This window comes from Sander lucioperca, chromosome 16 (assembly GCF_008315115.2).
Source record: "Sander lucioperca isolate FBNREF2018 chromosome 16, SLUC_FBN_1.2, whole genome shotgun sequence".
Classification (NCBI taxonomy): Eukaryota; Metazoa; Chordata; class Actinopteri; order Perciformes; family Percidae; genus Sander; species Sander lucioperca.
The window spans coordinates 16,177,560-16,191,053 of record NC_050188.1 but is presented as its reverse complement, the minus strand read 5'-3'; the positions used below and the strand labels follow the sequence as shown (position 1 = coordinate 16,191,053).

Genomic DNA, 13,494 nt, shown 5'->3' with positions numbered 1-13,494 from the left:
CATTGTTAAATTGTTTGTCCCTTCTCTCCCTCTCTCCCTCTATCTTCTTCTCACCTTCACACACTCACAAGGCTTCTTTTCGATTTTCTCTCTCAATGAATGCAATAAGTCCTGAAGGGTCTGAAATATTCCAAAAAAGTAATGGACAACGGATGTGGTTTTTTCTTCGTAGGGTAGATATCGTAGTATATCTTCACATGTGTAGTCGACCCTAGCGGACATGGAAATTACTGACCCACTGATTACAATCTCATGATGTGCATCCAAATTATAAATCTTTAGTGGAGATCCCAAAGCTTTCAAAGACAGCAAATATTTCCATCTGAATTTCAGGGAAATGTAAAAGTTTCCATTTTATTGAATGTTGCAGCCAATTTGAGTTTGACTGTTTTCTTCAGGGTAAATGTTATATAGCTTCAATGAAGAGTTTGGAACAAGCTCGTACAGACTGAAAAGGATACAGTGAAATATATCCCTTTGCTTACTTTCCCGGAGTTAGATGAGAGGATCAAAGTCAATGTAATGTCTGTGTGTTAAGTACAGAGCTAGAGTCAGGACATTGTTAGCTTAGCCTATCATAAAGACTGGAAGCAAGTAGAAACAGCTAGCCTGGCAGTCCACAATGAATACAAACGGCAACAAAGCTCGCTAATGGACATGGTATAACTTGTTTGTTACAGGGGAACAAAGGGGAAAGCTGTATGTTAAGGGGTTAACTTTTTTTTGCTACACCCTTTTATTTCCATCTGACTCTCCCTATCTTCATCTCAATTTTCCTCCCTTTCTCTCACACGCATGCAGTCTCTCTCTCTGTCTCACTCTCTCTCACTCTCTCTTAGACCCACACAGCCCCACCCACGATAATGAGTTAACCTCTTGCTGCCCCACCCAGCCCAGTCTGCCAAGTTACTGCCAACACCTCACACACACACACACACACACACACACACACACACACACACACACACACACACACACACACACTGTTCAGTCTATTCTGATCTAATGTGATCATAGCCAATAAGCTCTGCGGCACAGGCAAACCACAGTTTGTTCCTACCAGTCCATGACATCACTGTGAAGTGAAAAGCATTGTGGGCTGCAAAGTAGGATGAAGGAACTGACTGACAGGTGGTAACCATGGGAACTGTCAGTTTGCCTCCCTGTTGCTGTAGCAACAGCCACGTTTCTCACTGTTGTGAGTTAACATCTAATTAAAAAAAAAATGAACACAACTTATGGGAGAGGAAATTATGTCATGGAATCATACGCACATGGACAAAAACTCACAGAGATATGAACACTCACGTGGGGACGCTCGTACACACTTTGCTAGCCAAGGTCAATCTGCATAAGATCTCATTGTGGGTGCTCTTTGCATGACGCCACTTCACATGTAATCCAAAGGAAATGAAGATGAAGGTGTATTTAAAGAAAGCACTTTGATAACTCTGCTCTAAGCAGGTAGAATCTGGCTATAGAAATTGAGCTACAAAGGCCTTCATCCAGACAGTCAGAGCTAAAAGCTAAAACCAGGGTGTAAATTAGACAAAGGAGAAAGATGAGAGCGAAAAAAGCAGAGGGATATTAAGAATGAGAGAAATAGGAGGATGTGCACATGTTCCACCTTACCCGTAGAAGGGATTGTGACTCCTCTTTAGCGGCTCCTCCTTTCTCCTGCCCTCCTCCAGTGCTACTCCCTCCTCCTCCTCCTCCTCCTCCTACTGTGTACTGCTGAGGCATCTGGCTCTGTTTCTCCCCTCCGCCTCCACCTGCACAGGCTCCTCCTGGCCTTCCTCCGACGTACAGCTTGGTATCTCCCAAAAACGACTTGGTGTCTCCCAAAAACGACTTGGTGTCTCCCAGGTAAACCATGCTAGGCGAAGCTACGCCTCTTTTCTGCTGCAAGGCCTCATGATTGGCTGAAACAAACGACAATGAGAGAGGGGAGGAGAAAAGAGAGGGGCTTCCACCTCCTGCTCCTCTTTCTACTCCTCGTTCGGGTCCCATTCGCTCCTTGGGCACCCAGAGCAAACCGTGGGCCTGCTCACCTCCTCTTTCCCCTAGTCCTCTTGTCTCCCCAAGAACCCAGCCTTTCTCCCGCTCTCTTTCTTTCTCCTCACCTCCCTCACTTTTTACCACCCCTCCTGCCTCTTCTCTGCCTCCTTCTGCCAACAGTCCCTCAGGCGGTGCAAGGGAGTAGAGGAGGCGAAGATCCCCCTTGCTTTCTTCTTTAATGGCTAAGGTAGAGGGAGCTGAGCAGCCATTGGCTGAGTATGTTAATGAAGGCGTCAGTGAGGTGGGTAAGGAGGTCGTTGTCAGTGAGCTTAATGAGGGAGAGGAGTCATGACAGTGGGCCGAGTTAAAATGGTCGAGGAGGGCTGACGAATCAGGAGCTGTGAAGTCACAGCGTCGACAACGGCAACACGCGTGGACACGCCTGCAGAGAGAGAGAAAAAAGCAGGGACTAAATTATCCACAAATAAAAATTACAATGAATAAAACTTCCTTTTGAATCAGCTCAATCATACATTATTGCTGCTTAAATATACACAGTGTATTCTTAGGTTTTTCAAACCATGTCTGGACAATACCTCTTGAAAATTTGATTTTGTCATTAAGGTGATCTTCAATGTGACAGTGAGTCACTCTGAAGTCAGAACAGTAACACCAATGAGACAGAACGTAAGAATCAAGATTTAAAAAAAATGAATCCTTTCCATCGATTTAAAATGTAAAACGGATTCATGTCTATCAGCTTTTAATGGGCTGTATATGACAGATATTCAAAAAAGGTTTGTCATTGATCTCATTTGGATGAAAATCCACTCCCTGAATCTACTAAATTGCACTTAAAGTGCATTTGTGCCTGATTTCCTCCCACCACTCATGTAGAGTTTCACCGAACCCGTGGCCAAAAAGTGACTCAGTGTTCTACTAAATCACAATGATTTAGGACTGTGAGGAATGTAAATGAATCTGAATGACAAGAAATGAATCCCCCATCAACAAACCACCTTAATTTCCTGTTGGCAAGGCCCAGACTGACCAGCAATATACACGATACATCAGAGACAGAAACATCAGAGTTTTTCCTGGCTCGGAAAACAGTTTAGATGCTTCTGAACAAGCAAAATCAATCGGCCATCTATACCAAGAACAGGGACTCTTGTTTGCAATGGCTGTTGGTGGGCCCATTGTGGGCAGCTGTTTTATATTTAGGGATATGAGAAAATATTAACTAGTAGCTGTCAAAACATACACAAATACAAGTGTAATAGAACAAGCAACTATATTTTGTCTGTAATGAGGAAATCACATGTTGACTGTTGCATTGATGGATTCTGCTGTCAACTTTAAACAAACTCTTGCTCTTGAAAACAAATAACAGTATAACAATTCAGACCTTTCTATCTGAATTATTTCAGAAAAGACCTGGCATGCATGAGAAGTAGGAGTTTATTTGGACCATTATTCGGCAAATAAGTCAGGTGTGTAACTTTGACTGAAAATAGGATGAACATTCTTTCCACTTATTTCACTCACATCTCGCCCTAAAGCAGCAATTTGCTCGACACTGCTGTTGTTTTCGCTTGAGTTTTCTCACCGGTGAATTCTCATTACGGCCACACTTCAATGGGAGTTTATTTAATAACAGTCAGTGGAATACTTATGCGAAAGATTTCATTGCAAACATCTAAGGACTATCGAATTATCATTTTTCTGTTCTAGCCTCTCTCATGCATGTGGGTTGTTCTTGGGGACCTGCCATAACAATTCTTGCATGCAGGAGAAAACAAAAACAAAACTTTAAGGTATACATACCGTACATAGAACACATACACTACCTTTCTTATTTGTAAGCCATTTATCTGACATGTTGTTTGCATGATTGAAGTGAAATGGTAATGATATGTAGGTTTTAAACAAAAAAAATGTATAGATTTAAAATAAATGCAGTGCAGAGATGTGCCTCTCCTCTGACTCCCTCACTCTTTATCTGTATATTATCTGCTATTGCCCTTTATTAAATAAAGTAAACTCCCTGGGTAATGACAGATTCAAGTTACGGTTTTAAACAGCATCTTGGTCAGATCAAAGTAGTCTAGGTATTTGTAGAAATTTGTGAAAATGTGTGTGTGAGTAAAGTACACCTTGTACCGAGTGGACTTAAAGGTCTCCAGATGCTGAACAGACACAGTGGCCTCTCTGTTTGTCATCACCACACGCACATGCGGACGCACACACACGCATGCGCGCACACACACACACACACACACACACACACACACACACACACACGATAAATTAAGTTTATATCATTCATTCTACACATGTACTGATCCAATCTGTGTTTACCCTGAACACTGTCAACAGCTACATCTGTCTCACATACAGTGAATTACATTTTTCCTATGACAAGAAAGTATTAAAGTAAAGTTATTTCTTTGAGAATAGTAAGCTGGCATCACAAAAGTATGAGGACTTCATTGGTAAACACAATTTTGCCCTTGGAGGTATTTATTTGTAAAGCAATGTGGAGAAAGCATTTTAAAAGATCTGTTGATAAAGTAAATAACCCACAAGAGAAGAATTGTCCAAGAAAGTTATGTTATATCCCCTAGATAAGATATGTGTAACAATGAACAGGGCAAAGCAAAAAGTCCTCATTTATATCTCTCCTAGCAACATGTGAAGTCAAGAACTTGTAATGTAATGCTAACGTCTATGTCTGGTACAAAACTCTCTCTCAAGGTTTTTCTTTTGCAGCAGTGGACTATGTGGTCTATGGAAGCACACATTTAACTTAATATAGTTAAATTAAAAAAAAGCAGCTTCACATTTGGTTTGCTTCCCTCATAGGTATAAGAGACTTTTAATCTGTGACTGGTCCCAAGACAGCCAACCTAAATGCATTTGATATGTGAGCAAAGAGCCTGCGGATCTCACACATTTGTGCTACCTTACATTGACAGTCTAACAGGTCTATATCAACAAAGTCTTTCAAATAACAAATCTATGTTTAGGGTCACAACCCCTACATCCTGTGAGGTCAATACACACCTGCACAGAGCAAGTCCACACACACACACACACACACACACACACACACACACACACAAACCAAGTGCCAATAATTGCAATCAGAGCATGGCAGTATTTCTGCAATACCAAACGTTTAAGAATAAGCTTCATTTAGAAAGTATAATAAAATGTTATATTTGTGTATACCACACATTTTGCATGTTACTTTGAAGCCCAAGAACCTTTTCAAATAATAGCCAAAAAATACTAGCATTGTAATTATATAATGCATGTTCTGTGTGTGCCTGTGCCTTAGAAATGTCAGAATCTCAGTGAGAGTGTTTTGGTGTAGAAGTTGTAGAGGAGATTGATTAGTTTGTTTCAGCTGGTAACTTTCCTCCTCCCCCCCACCAACACCACAGCGCTCTGTTCTATAACATAATCCTGAATTCTGTTTTGTAAAAGTTGCTATTGTAATCCTTCAACATTGAACGGTTGATTTTAGTGGTGGTGTACAAATGTCTGGCTTTACTTCAGTTTTATTTGATTTGAGCTCTGAGATGCAGGGATTAGATTTAGTTAAGGACGTGAGTGGACTGTTAAATCCCCTCCACACTCTCTCATTCTCCCTCTCGCTCAGTCACCCTCTCTCCCTCTTCTCTCTGTCTTTCTCTCACTTTCTCCCTCTGTTTCTTTGTCTTTTATTCTCCTTGCCTCTACAGACTCTTGTCTTCTTTTTTTACTTTTTACTGTCCTTTTTGTCTGTCACTCCATCCCTTCTGTCTCCATCTTCTTCTTCTTCTTCTCTCTGCTATCACCCTGAAATAAATCTGTCATTGATATGTTGAACTTACAACCAATCTGTAAGTCTCTGGTTATATATTGACAGGCTGATCCTCTTTGGAGAAAACTGCTCTAGGAAGGATAGTCAGTAACAATACTAGTAGGACAAGTCATAAATATAGTATATCCACAGATTTTACGAATCAAAGTCTGTTTACAAGTCTTGGGGAGTAATACTGCAAACGTGAAACAAGTTGTAAAAAGCCTTTTGTGGCTCCAGAGGGAGAAACTGAAAACTATAAATTTGAAAACAAAAAAGTAATCTGGCCTCTGTAGCCCACCAAGGCTACATTTGCCGCTACTACTATAACACACCCTAATCTCTGACTGAAATGTAGCCGGGCAAGTTGCATTGTGCGTAATATAGGCAGCAGGTTTTGAAAACTCTATATAAAAATATATATCTCTGGTTCTGCATCGATTCAACTCTTTCATAGGCCTTGTACTTGTAGTAGTTTCAAAATATGACAACATATAGGAGCGTGCTTAAAGCAGAGTAGTTTCACAGGACAGCATTAGTTTAAAAAGGTAATGATGGAAAGGCCACTTTCCAAAGGAGCAAAACCAGATTCTCACAGTTTCATGTCTCAGAGTTGATTCCAAGATTATAATAAGTCATTGATAACTCAGCAGGTAAGGGGACCTGGTGCTGACTTTGTAGTGCAAGAGCACACTTTCATCTCCCGATCAGTTTCAAACTGCCAGTATCTGATACGTACACGATTATCGCCCTAACAACAGGCAATGTCATAAATCACAGCCTGAAATGGGAAAAATGGACAAAATAAGTGATGAGCTCCAGAGACCGAAAAACTGCAGAAAGAAACTGAGTTTATATGTATCCGGAAAAGGGAAATAATCTCAATGTGTCTTAACTTATAAGTGCCGTCTCTTTAAATCCAATTTATCACAGTATGGTGATACTCAGGTATGTGATACCGAAAGACGACAAAGCTGTGAGAGTTGCTTCCAGGTGTTGGCCAAATAATGTGCATCTACCTACCTACCTGTCTAAATGATCTAAATGGTTTTATAAATGGTTTGCTGCTGGAAATGAGTGTACTCAGACAGTCATGGCTAACTGGCTGAAAAGAAAAAGAGAATTACAGGATCCCAGCACAATCACTACTTTATCATCTTCCTGACTAACTATACTCACAGTCATCCAGTTACTAGAACATTTAGTCATAGAATCTAACTGGAATATTGACTCTTTGAATAAGACGCAATCACGTGCCACATTCAGTCACTCAGTGAATACATGAACGAATGACACAGAATCAGTAGTTTTAGAAAAGGTGGCAAACTCAATGGGCCACTGTTAGTCTTCTAAAAACATACAAACATATTCCTATTAATATTTTGTTTACACTGTACTTATGAGTTCTTATGTAGACTTCCTATGTATCTTTACAGCTTATTAATACCCTTTCATGTCTAAGAATCAACCCTGTGGAAGAAAAACACTGTATTATGTGGAATAATATATAACATTTAATAATAATCATTAATAGTATTTAATCAATGTTCTCTAATTCCATCTCGCTCGTACCTGTAGTGTCTAAAAATCTCTTCTTCCACTTCCGTGATGAAGTGACACTTTGTACAAGAGTACTCCCTCTCTCCTCCACCTCCTCTCCCCCCTTCCTTGTCTCCCCCAACCTCTTCCTCAGCCTTGACATGTGGCGCTGCCCCCTTTAGGTTAATCAGGGTGTGGCAGCTTTCGTAGTGCTGGAGCAACACGTCAATGTCGGTGGTAGCAAACGCACACTGGTCACACAAGTGGGTGACGCCTGGGATCAGAAAAACAGGGCGAAATCAGGAGCAAGAAACAAAGGGTGAAAATGTTGAACATATTGACAATATTCTGACAAAATATGCCAGATGAGGGATGCCTCTGTATACCTTGTGTGACAACAGGATGGGCAGGGTCATAAGGGCGAAAAGTTGATCCCGAAATCACCCCGGGGTCCCCTCTAGGATTAGGAGGGGTCATGCTAGGTGAGGTGGCGGTAGCAGGTTTCGATCCGATGGTGTCCTGCTGCTTGGTGGACGGAGGAAACTTGGAACAGCATTTAGGGCAGGTGGGCCTCCGACAAGCAAAGGGGTGAGACACCTATTGAGAAGAATCAGACAAAGTTTGGTGAGGAGCAGCATGGATCTTTGCATGCTTTCGTTATTACTGACAAAACTGTGCATTATGAGGTGAATTTAGGCTTAGAGGAGTTTTCTTCTGTTGTGATATGATTGTGTTTTTGTCTATGCCGGTGATCTCACCTGTTACCAGTGTAAATGTATATCATTAACTGAATGATGCAACCCCCAAATTTTGGGCTGTAAACCATCCTTTTTGCATTTTTGACAGCTGCAACGGCACTGTTTGGCAGCTGGCACAAAGGAGGGTGGGGACTGTGCGTGGGTGGATTAGGGGGAACCAAGGGAATTTTTAACTAGGCCGGAAAATGGAACAATTAACTTTACACTTGCTCATATATTACGTTTTATTTTCTTGTGCTTACAAAACAGCTCACAAAACACCAATGCACCAAGCAAATAAACATTTCAATATTTTATTCATCTCACCTCCCCCAGGTGTTTATGTGGCTGACAGAGCCCCTGTGGACAATACATGCAGTGCTGAATGCAGCATCGGTGGATGGAGTGGTTGTGCTGGTAGTGCAGTAGTAACGGTGCTACTACGATCACATCTGCACTATGGGCCATCGAGTACCGGAAATCGCACAACTGACAGTTATAACTGGTCACGACTGCTTCTGAATCACTGCTGTTTGGGTCTCCTGGGAGCAGAAAACAGAGCAAAGGTCTGTTAAATAAAACTTTTTGGGTCTTGGAGAAGAACAACAAAAGTATGTCAGAAATTCAACAAACGAGGGTCAAGTAGTTTAAAGCACTATAAACGATAAAAAAGCAGGGGGTCAAGCAGTTTTGTAGTAATTTTAACAGCAAAAAAGTAAAAGTGACCAGTGTCAGAGTGTCTAGGAAGAGCATCATAGTACTAGAAGAACTAGACATTTTAGACTGTTATTTAATGCTATGACACTCTTGTGCTTCATAAAAGTAGCCACCTTCAACTGAAAACACATAAAGCAATTCACAACCCCATTTAACCATACTTCCCATTTCATTACCTTGGCTGGTGCTGGATGGGTTGGATGATAGATCTTTGCGGCTTTTGGATGTCATGTAGCCTCGTTCTTCTCCTTCTCTTCTCCCTCCTCTCTCCCTCTCTCTGTCCATCCCCCCAGGATTAGAGTTGCTGGGGCTCATAGTACCTCCCGTGCTCATTCTATGTCTTTGTTCATAGTGCTCTAAAAGCTTCACCGAGCCCCCTGACCACTCACAACTCCAGTTACAGAATTTACACCAATAATATGTCTGCACAGCATCTCGACCCGGCTCCCCTGTCCAGCTTGACGAATCTGAACACGCCCTGACTGGGATGGAGTAGCCGACCAAGGAATCGTCTTCCGCTCTCACAGCGACTCGCTCAGCCCCATCTAGGATTTGACTCCTCCCCTTCCCCTGGTTGTCGTGTGTTGCCAGGTTATTGGTGGCCAGCAGGGGTGTGGATGGTGGAGTTTTGACTTTATTTGGATGCGAGGACACAAAGTGTTGTTCAAGTTCTAGGGAGTTACTGCCCATGTAGGTGAAGTTGCAGAATTTGCAGCGAAAGTACTTCGTATTCCCCTGGCAATCAGAGGTCTTCCGGCCAATCCCAATTAGCGTGCCACCCAGCATCACCTGTTGTCAAGCAGAAAAGAGAGGGGAAAAGACGTAGAAGACGAAAAAGATTTTGTTAAATCAGGATTAAAATCAATCTCTGTGTATCATACAGTCATACATATGATTTAAACTTGAAAGATGACATGACATGACTCGGCAACACCAATGTTAATAACCAGTAATAAATTCATCATTCCTATGCAGCAGATATTTAAGGTTTAAGGTAATATGAGCCTTCGAAACACAGAGCTGTGCTTCTGCAAATATGGAAATCCATACTTCAGCTGCTCTTATCAACATGTTGTGAGCTTAGTACTTAAGCTCACAACAAAGGCAATCAATCATTTTCTTTGTAAAGATTATTTTTTGGGGGCATTTTAGGCTTTTAATTCCACAGGACAGATGAAGACATGAGGAGGGGAAAGAGAAGGGGAATGACATGCAGCAAAGGGCCGCAGGTCGGAGTCGAACCTGCGGCCACTGCGTCGAGGAGTAAACCTCTATATATGTGCGCCTGCTCTACCAACTGACAGTCCCTCCCGGATTTCGCGATTGCAACAATTCACGCAAAATCAACCAATCACCGTGAATTTGGTGCGACTCGTAATTTTGACCAATCACCGCAACTTTTCCGCAAATTTGACCAATAACCGGAGTCAACCAATCACAGCAGTCCCATGTGCCAGACTTTGTATCAGTATGTGACTCTGAGAGCCACTGACCAAGCGGGAGTGAGAACGGGTTGATGCAACACATGTAGGTTGCCAAATTCATTTCCTTGTTTCTGATATGAAGACTGTGTGTGACTCAAACATCTCACATTTACCAACAAAACATACAGCGAAAGACCGTGCAAAACATTTCAGACCGTCCTGCCAACCTGTATACATTTTAACATCAATGTACGCTGTGACGTTTTTTCACTCTAAAGTCGCTGAAAGCTGCTGCTGTTTCAATCCTGTCAGCTCTCTGCAAAGGGCGGGGCTGCTCAGTTCCCCCCACGTCTGACGCACGCACGCACGCACACGCACGCACGCACGCACGCACGCACGCACGCACGCACACACACACACACACACACACACACACACACACACACACACACACACACACACGCACACACACAAACACACACGTGGATGCAGGAAAAACCGGAGATGAGACGTACACGATGACCTAAATTGAGGACAGCTACGCTCGTTATTGTAAGTGCAATGATAAGTTAAAGTCCAGTAAGTACTTTATCAAAGCGTATGAATGTGTGTCCCAGCCCAAGCCAGGATAGAAAATTAACTAACAATGTAAAGATCAACAAGCTACTGACATATATGTTCAAATTTGATTCATTCAATAAATTATTATTTTTTATCAGCCATTTTCATATTATACCAACATTTGCAGCATCCTGAGCCTTTTTGGTAAGGTTACAAAAAAAAAAAATCTTTTTTTTTGCAACTTTCACTGTCTCTCGCAACTTCATTGCAACAAAAACACAAAAGACATTGCAACTTTTATCGCAATTGTTTTACAAAAGCTTCCACAAAATCTGGCATTTTGGGCTGCAACAATCTCAAAAAAAGGCCACGAAATCCTGGAGGGACTGAACTGAGCTAACCCAGCCACCAATCAATCATTTTCAATCATCAATATCAATCACTATATGTAACTGTAGACAATTACAACACTGCTCAAACTCTAACTAACTGACCAATAACATCAGACTCTACTGTAGTATCCGTATTAGGCCAAGATTTTGCTTTACAGAGCAAGCAACCTGACACTCGTCTGTTTTTTATTAGGTTAGTCCCTTGACTGCAGGAGATTATAGTATGCTGCTGGCTCTACTGGTGAGCAGACAACCTGGCAAGTCTTACACTGACATTAGACTTACTACTGTACAATATAGATTTGTCTCTTTACGGATCTGTGGTTTCATGCTGACTGTCTTGTAATGGAAGTTTGGCAAAAACGGTATGCAACTGGTGAGCAAAGATGTATGGTTTTATCATTTTTCATATAAGGGCATTTAACTTGATTTTTACTGTGCAAATGTTGATAAGCATGCATTTTGATTTCAGTCATAATTATCAAAATATTGTATACATTTTGTTGTATTTTCAACTCTAAAACATGAATGTATTCCCATAATAAATGTATTAATTAATTATTGTCATCCAGGTCATCATTTTGTACTTTTTGGAGAATAACACTGTGAAAATTAATTTGTTTCCTTTCTTGCAATGAAAACGTGGTCAAGATGAACACAAAACATTTATACATGCTACAAAAAAGTCAAGAAAAGTAATATAAAAAGAAAAAACTACAAATGTGAGATGGTACATTTTAGAATAAATTCAGAAGGCTAAATGAGAACTATTAGTGTCTGTGATCTCACAAAAGCAATCATGCAATCATCACGTCCCAAAGACCCTGCCCAGGCAATTAGAAAGAGCCAGACATCAAGTCATTACAGCAAGCAGAATGGACAGAAAGACACAAAGGGGAACATGAGAGGGAGAGGCAAAGAGAGAGAGAAAAGAGGCAGAGGACAATTGGGACACATTGAGGGAAAAGTGTGATACTCAGGGAACAGAAAGAGGTGAGAGATGGATGAAAAGCAAATTGAGAAGTGAGACAGAAAAAAGAGAATTACAGTAAGAAAGAGTGAGCAAAGAAAAAAAACAGAGCTGAGGAGAAGGTGAAGGAAAGACAAAGATAAATGATGAGAGAGACAAATGGAGAACTGTTTCATTACACTGCCTAACAGCCGATTATAACTAGTGGTTTCAAAGCCTTTCTCTCTGTCTCTTCCACTCCCTTCTCCACTTTCCTCCTCCATCTCTTTCACTCCTTCCTTCTCTCCCCTATCTCTCTCCTCCCAGTCTCTTTTCCCGCAATGTCATTGGTTGACAGGGCATCTCGCCTTAGCAAATGACAACATGGAATTTTCCAAACGTGGGCGGGAGAGAGAAAAGGAGAGCAAGGAATGGAGAGAATAGAGACCCCTTTCATTCGTTTTTTTTTTCTTATACTTTCACTTTTTCTTCATAATGACGACTTAAGCCCACTGGATTTTCTATTTCTGACTCTGTCTGTGTGTGTGTGTGTGTGTGTGTGTGTGACTACTGTGTGTATGTGTGTTTCTGTGTCCATTACGTGACTTATGGCCATTACAGACTCCTGGTTTAAGCGAAATGAAACTCCTTGACTATTCGCGCGCGCACACACACACACACACACACACACACACACACACATACACACGCGCGTTTATTAGATCATCTTGTTTAAACCTTTCAGACAAATCCCTACTGTTCACGCACACCCAAAGTCTTAATCCTTGATCCTTAATATCAACTCTTTAACTATTACAGATTAATTCAATTTGATGAGGGACAATAAAGTGTCCACTAAGTCTACAATTAATTTTCCTGCTACATTAGAGCATCTCAATGTCTCCTCATGACCATCTGATTTACGAGTGATTATCTGATTGATGTTTGTCTGCCAGACACTTCCAGTTCTCACTATTTTAGCAAATGAAAGTTCATTTCAAACTAAAAAAACTGCCCATTCTGCTGCCTTACAAAAATATGATGTTAAATACTGTCATTAAATGTTTGTTTAAAAAAGGGATTTGCTTCTGAATGTGGATTTCAAAGATCAAAGCTACAGTGAATATATCCTTTTTTTTATAAAGTAGCTTAAGAAGATCTGCAAGAGTTTGAATAAGGCAATACATAATATGTATGCATTCTTTATAATGCCAGTTTCATAGCAAATATAGCTGACATGTTAATACTTGTGTCTCAGGCTTTAATGTCTACTACAACAGGGACAGTTAACTGTGTACAATGTTAAGCAGAGACTTTGCAGGTTTTC

At 41.1% G+C, this 13,494-nt stretch overlaps 1 protein-coding gene across 4 annotated transcripts in view; it reads right to left on the bottom strand.

Annotated features, from left to right (window-relative positions):
• trps1 (trichorhinophalangeal syndrome I) overlaps positions 1–13,494 on the bottom strand; it is a 117,907-nt gene that overhangs the window by 46,550 nt on the left and 57,863 nt on the right. For all 4 annotated transcript variants that reach the window (XM_031296178.2, XM_031296179.2, XM_031296180.2 and 1 more), the window contains exons 5-9: positions 9,018–9,630; positions 8,452–8,666; positions 7,774–7,984; positions 7,421–7,661; positions 1,633–2,440 (exon numbers count right to left, since the gene is read on the bottom strand). In XM_031296178.2, coding sequence (XP_031152038.1) covers positions 1,633–2,440; positions 7,421–7,661; positions 7,774–7,984; positions 8,452–8,666; positions 9,018–9,630 — 2,088 coding nt within the window. The remainder of the gene's footprint in view (positions 1–1,632; positions 2,441–7,420; positions 7,662–7,773; positions 7,985–8,451; positions 8,667–9,017; positions 9,631–13,494) is intronic.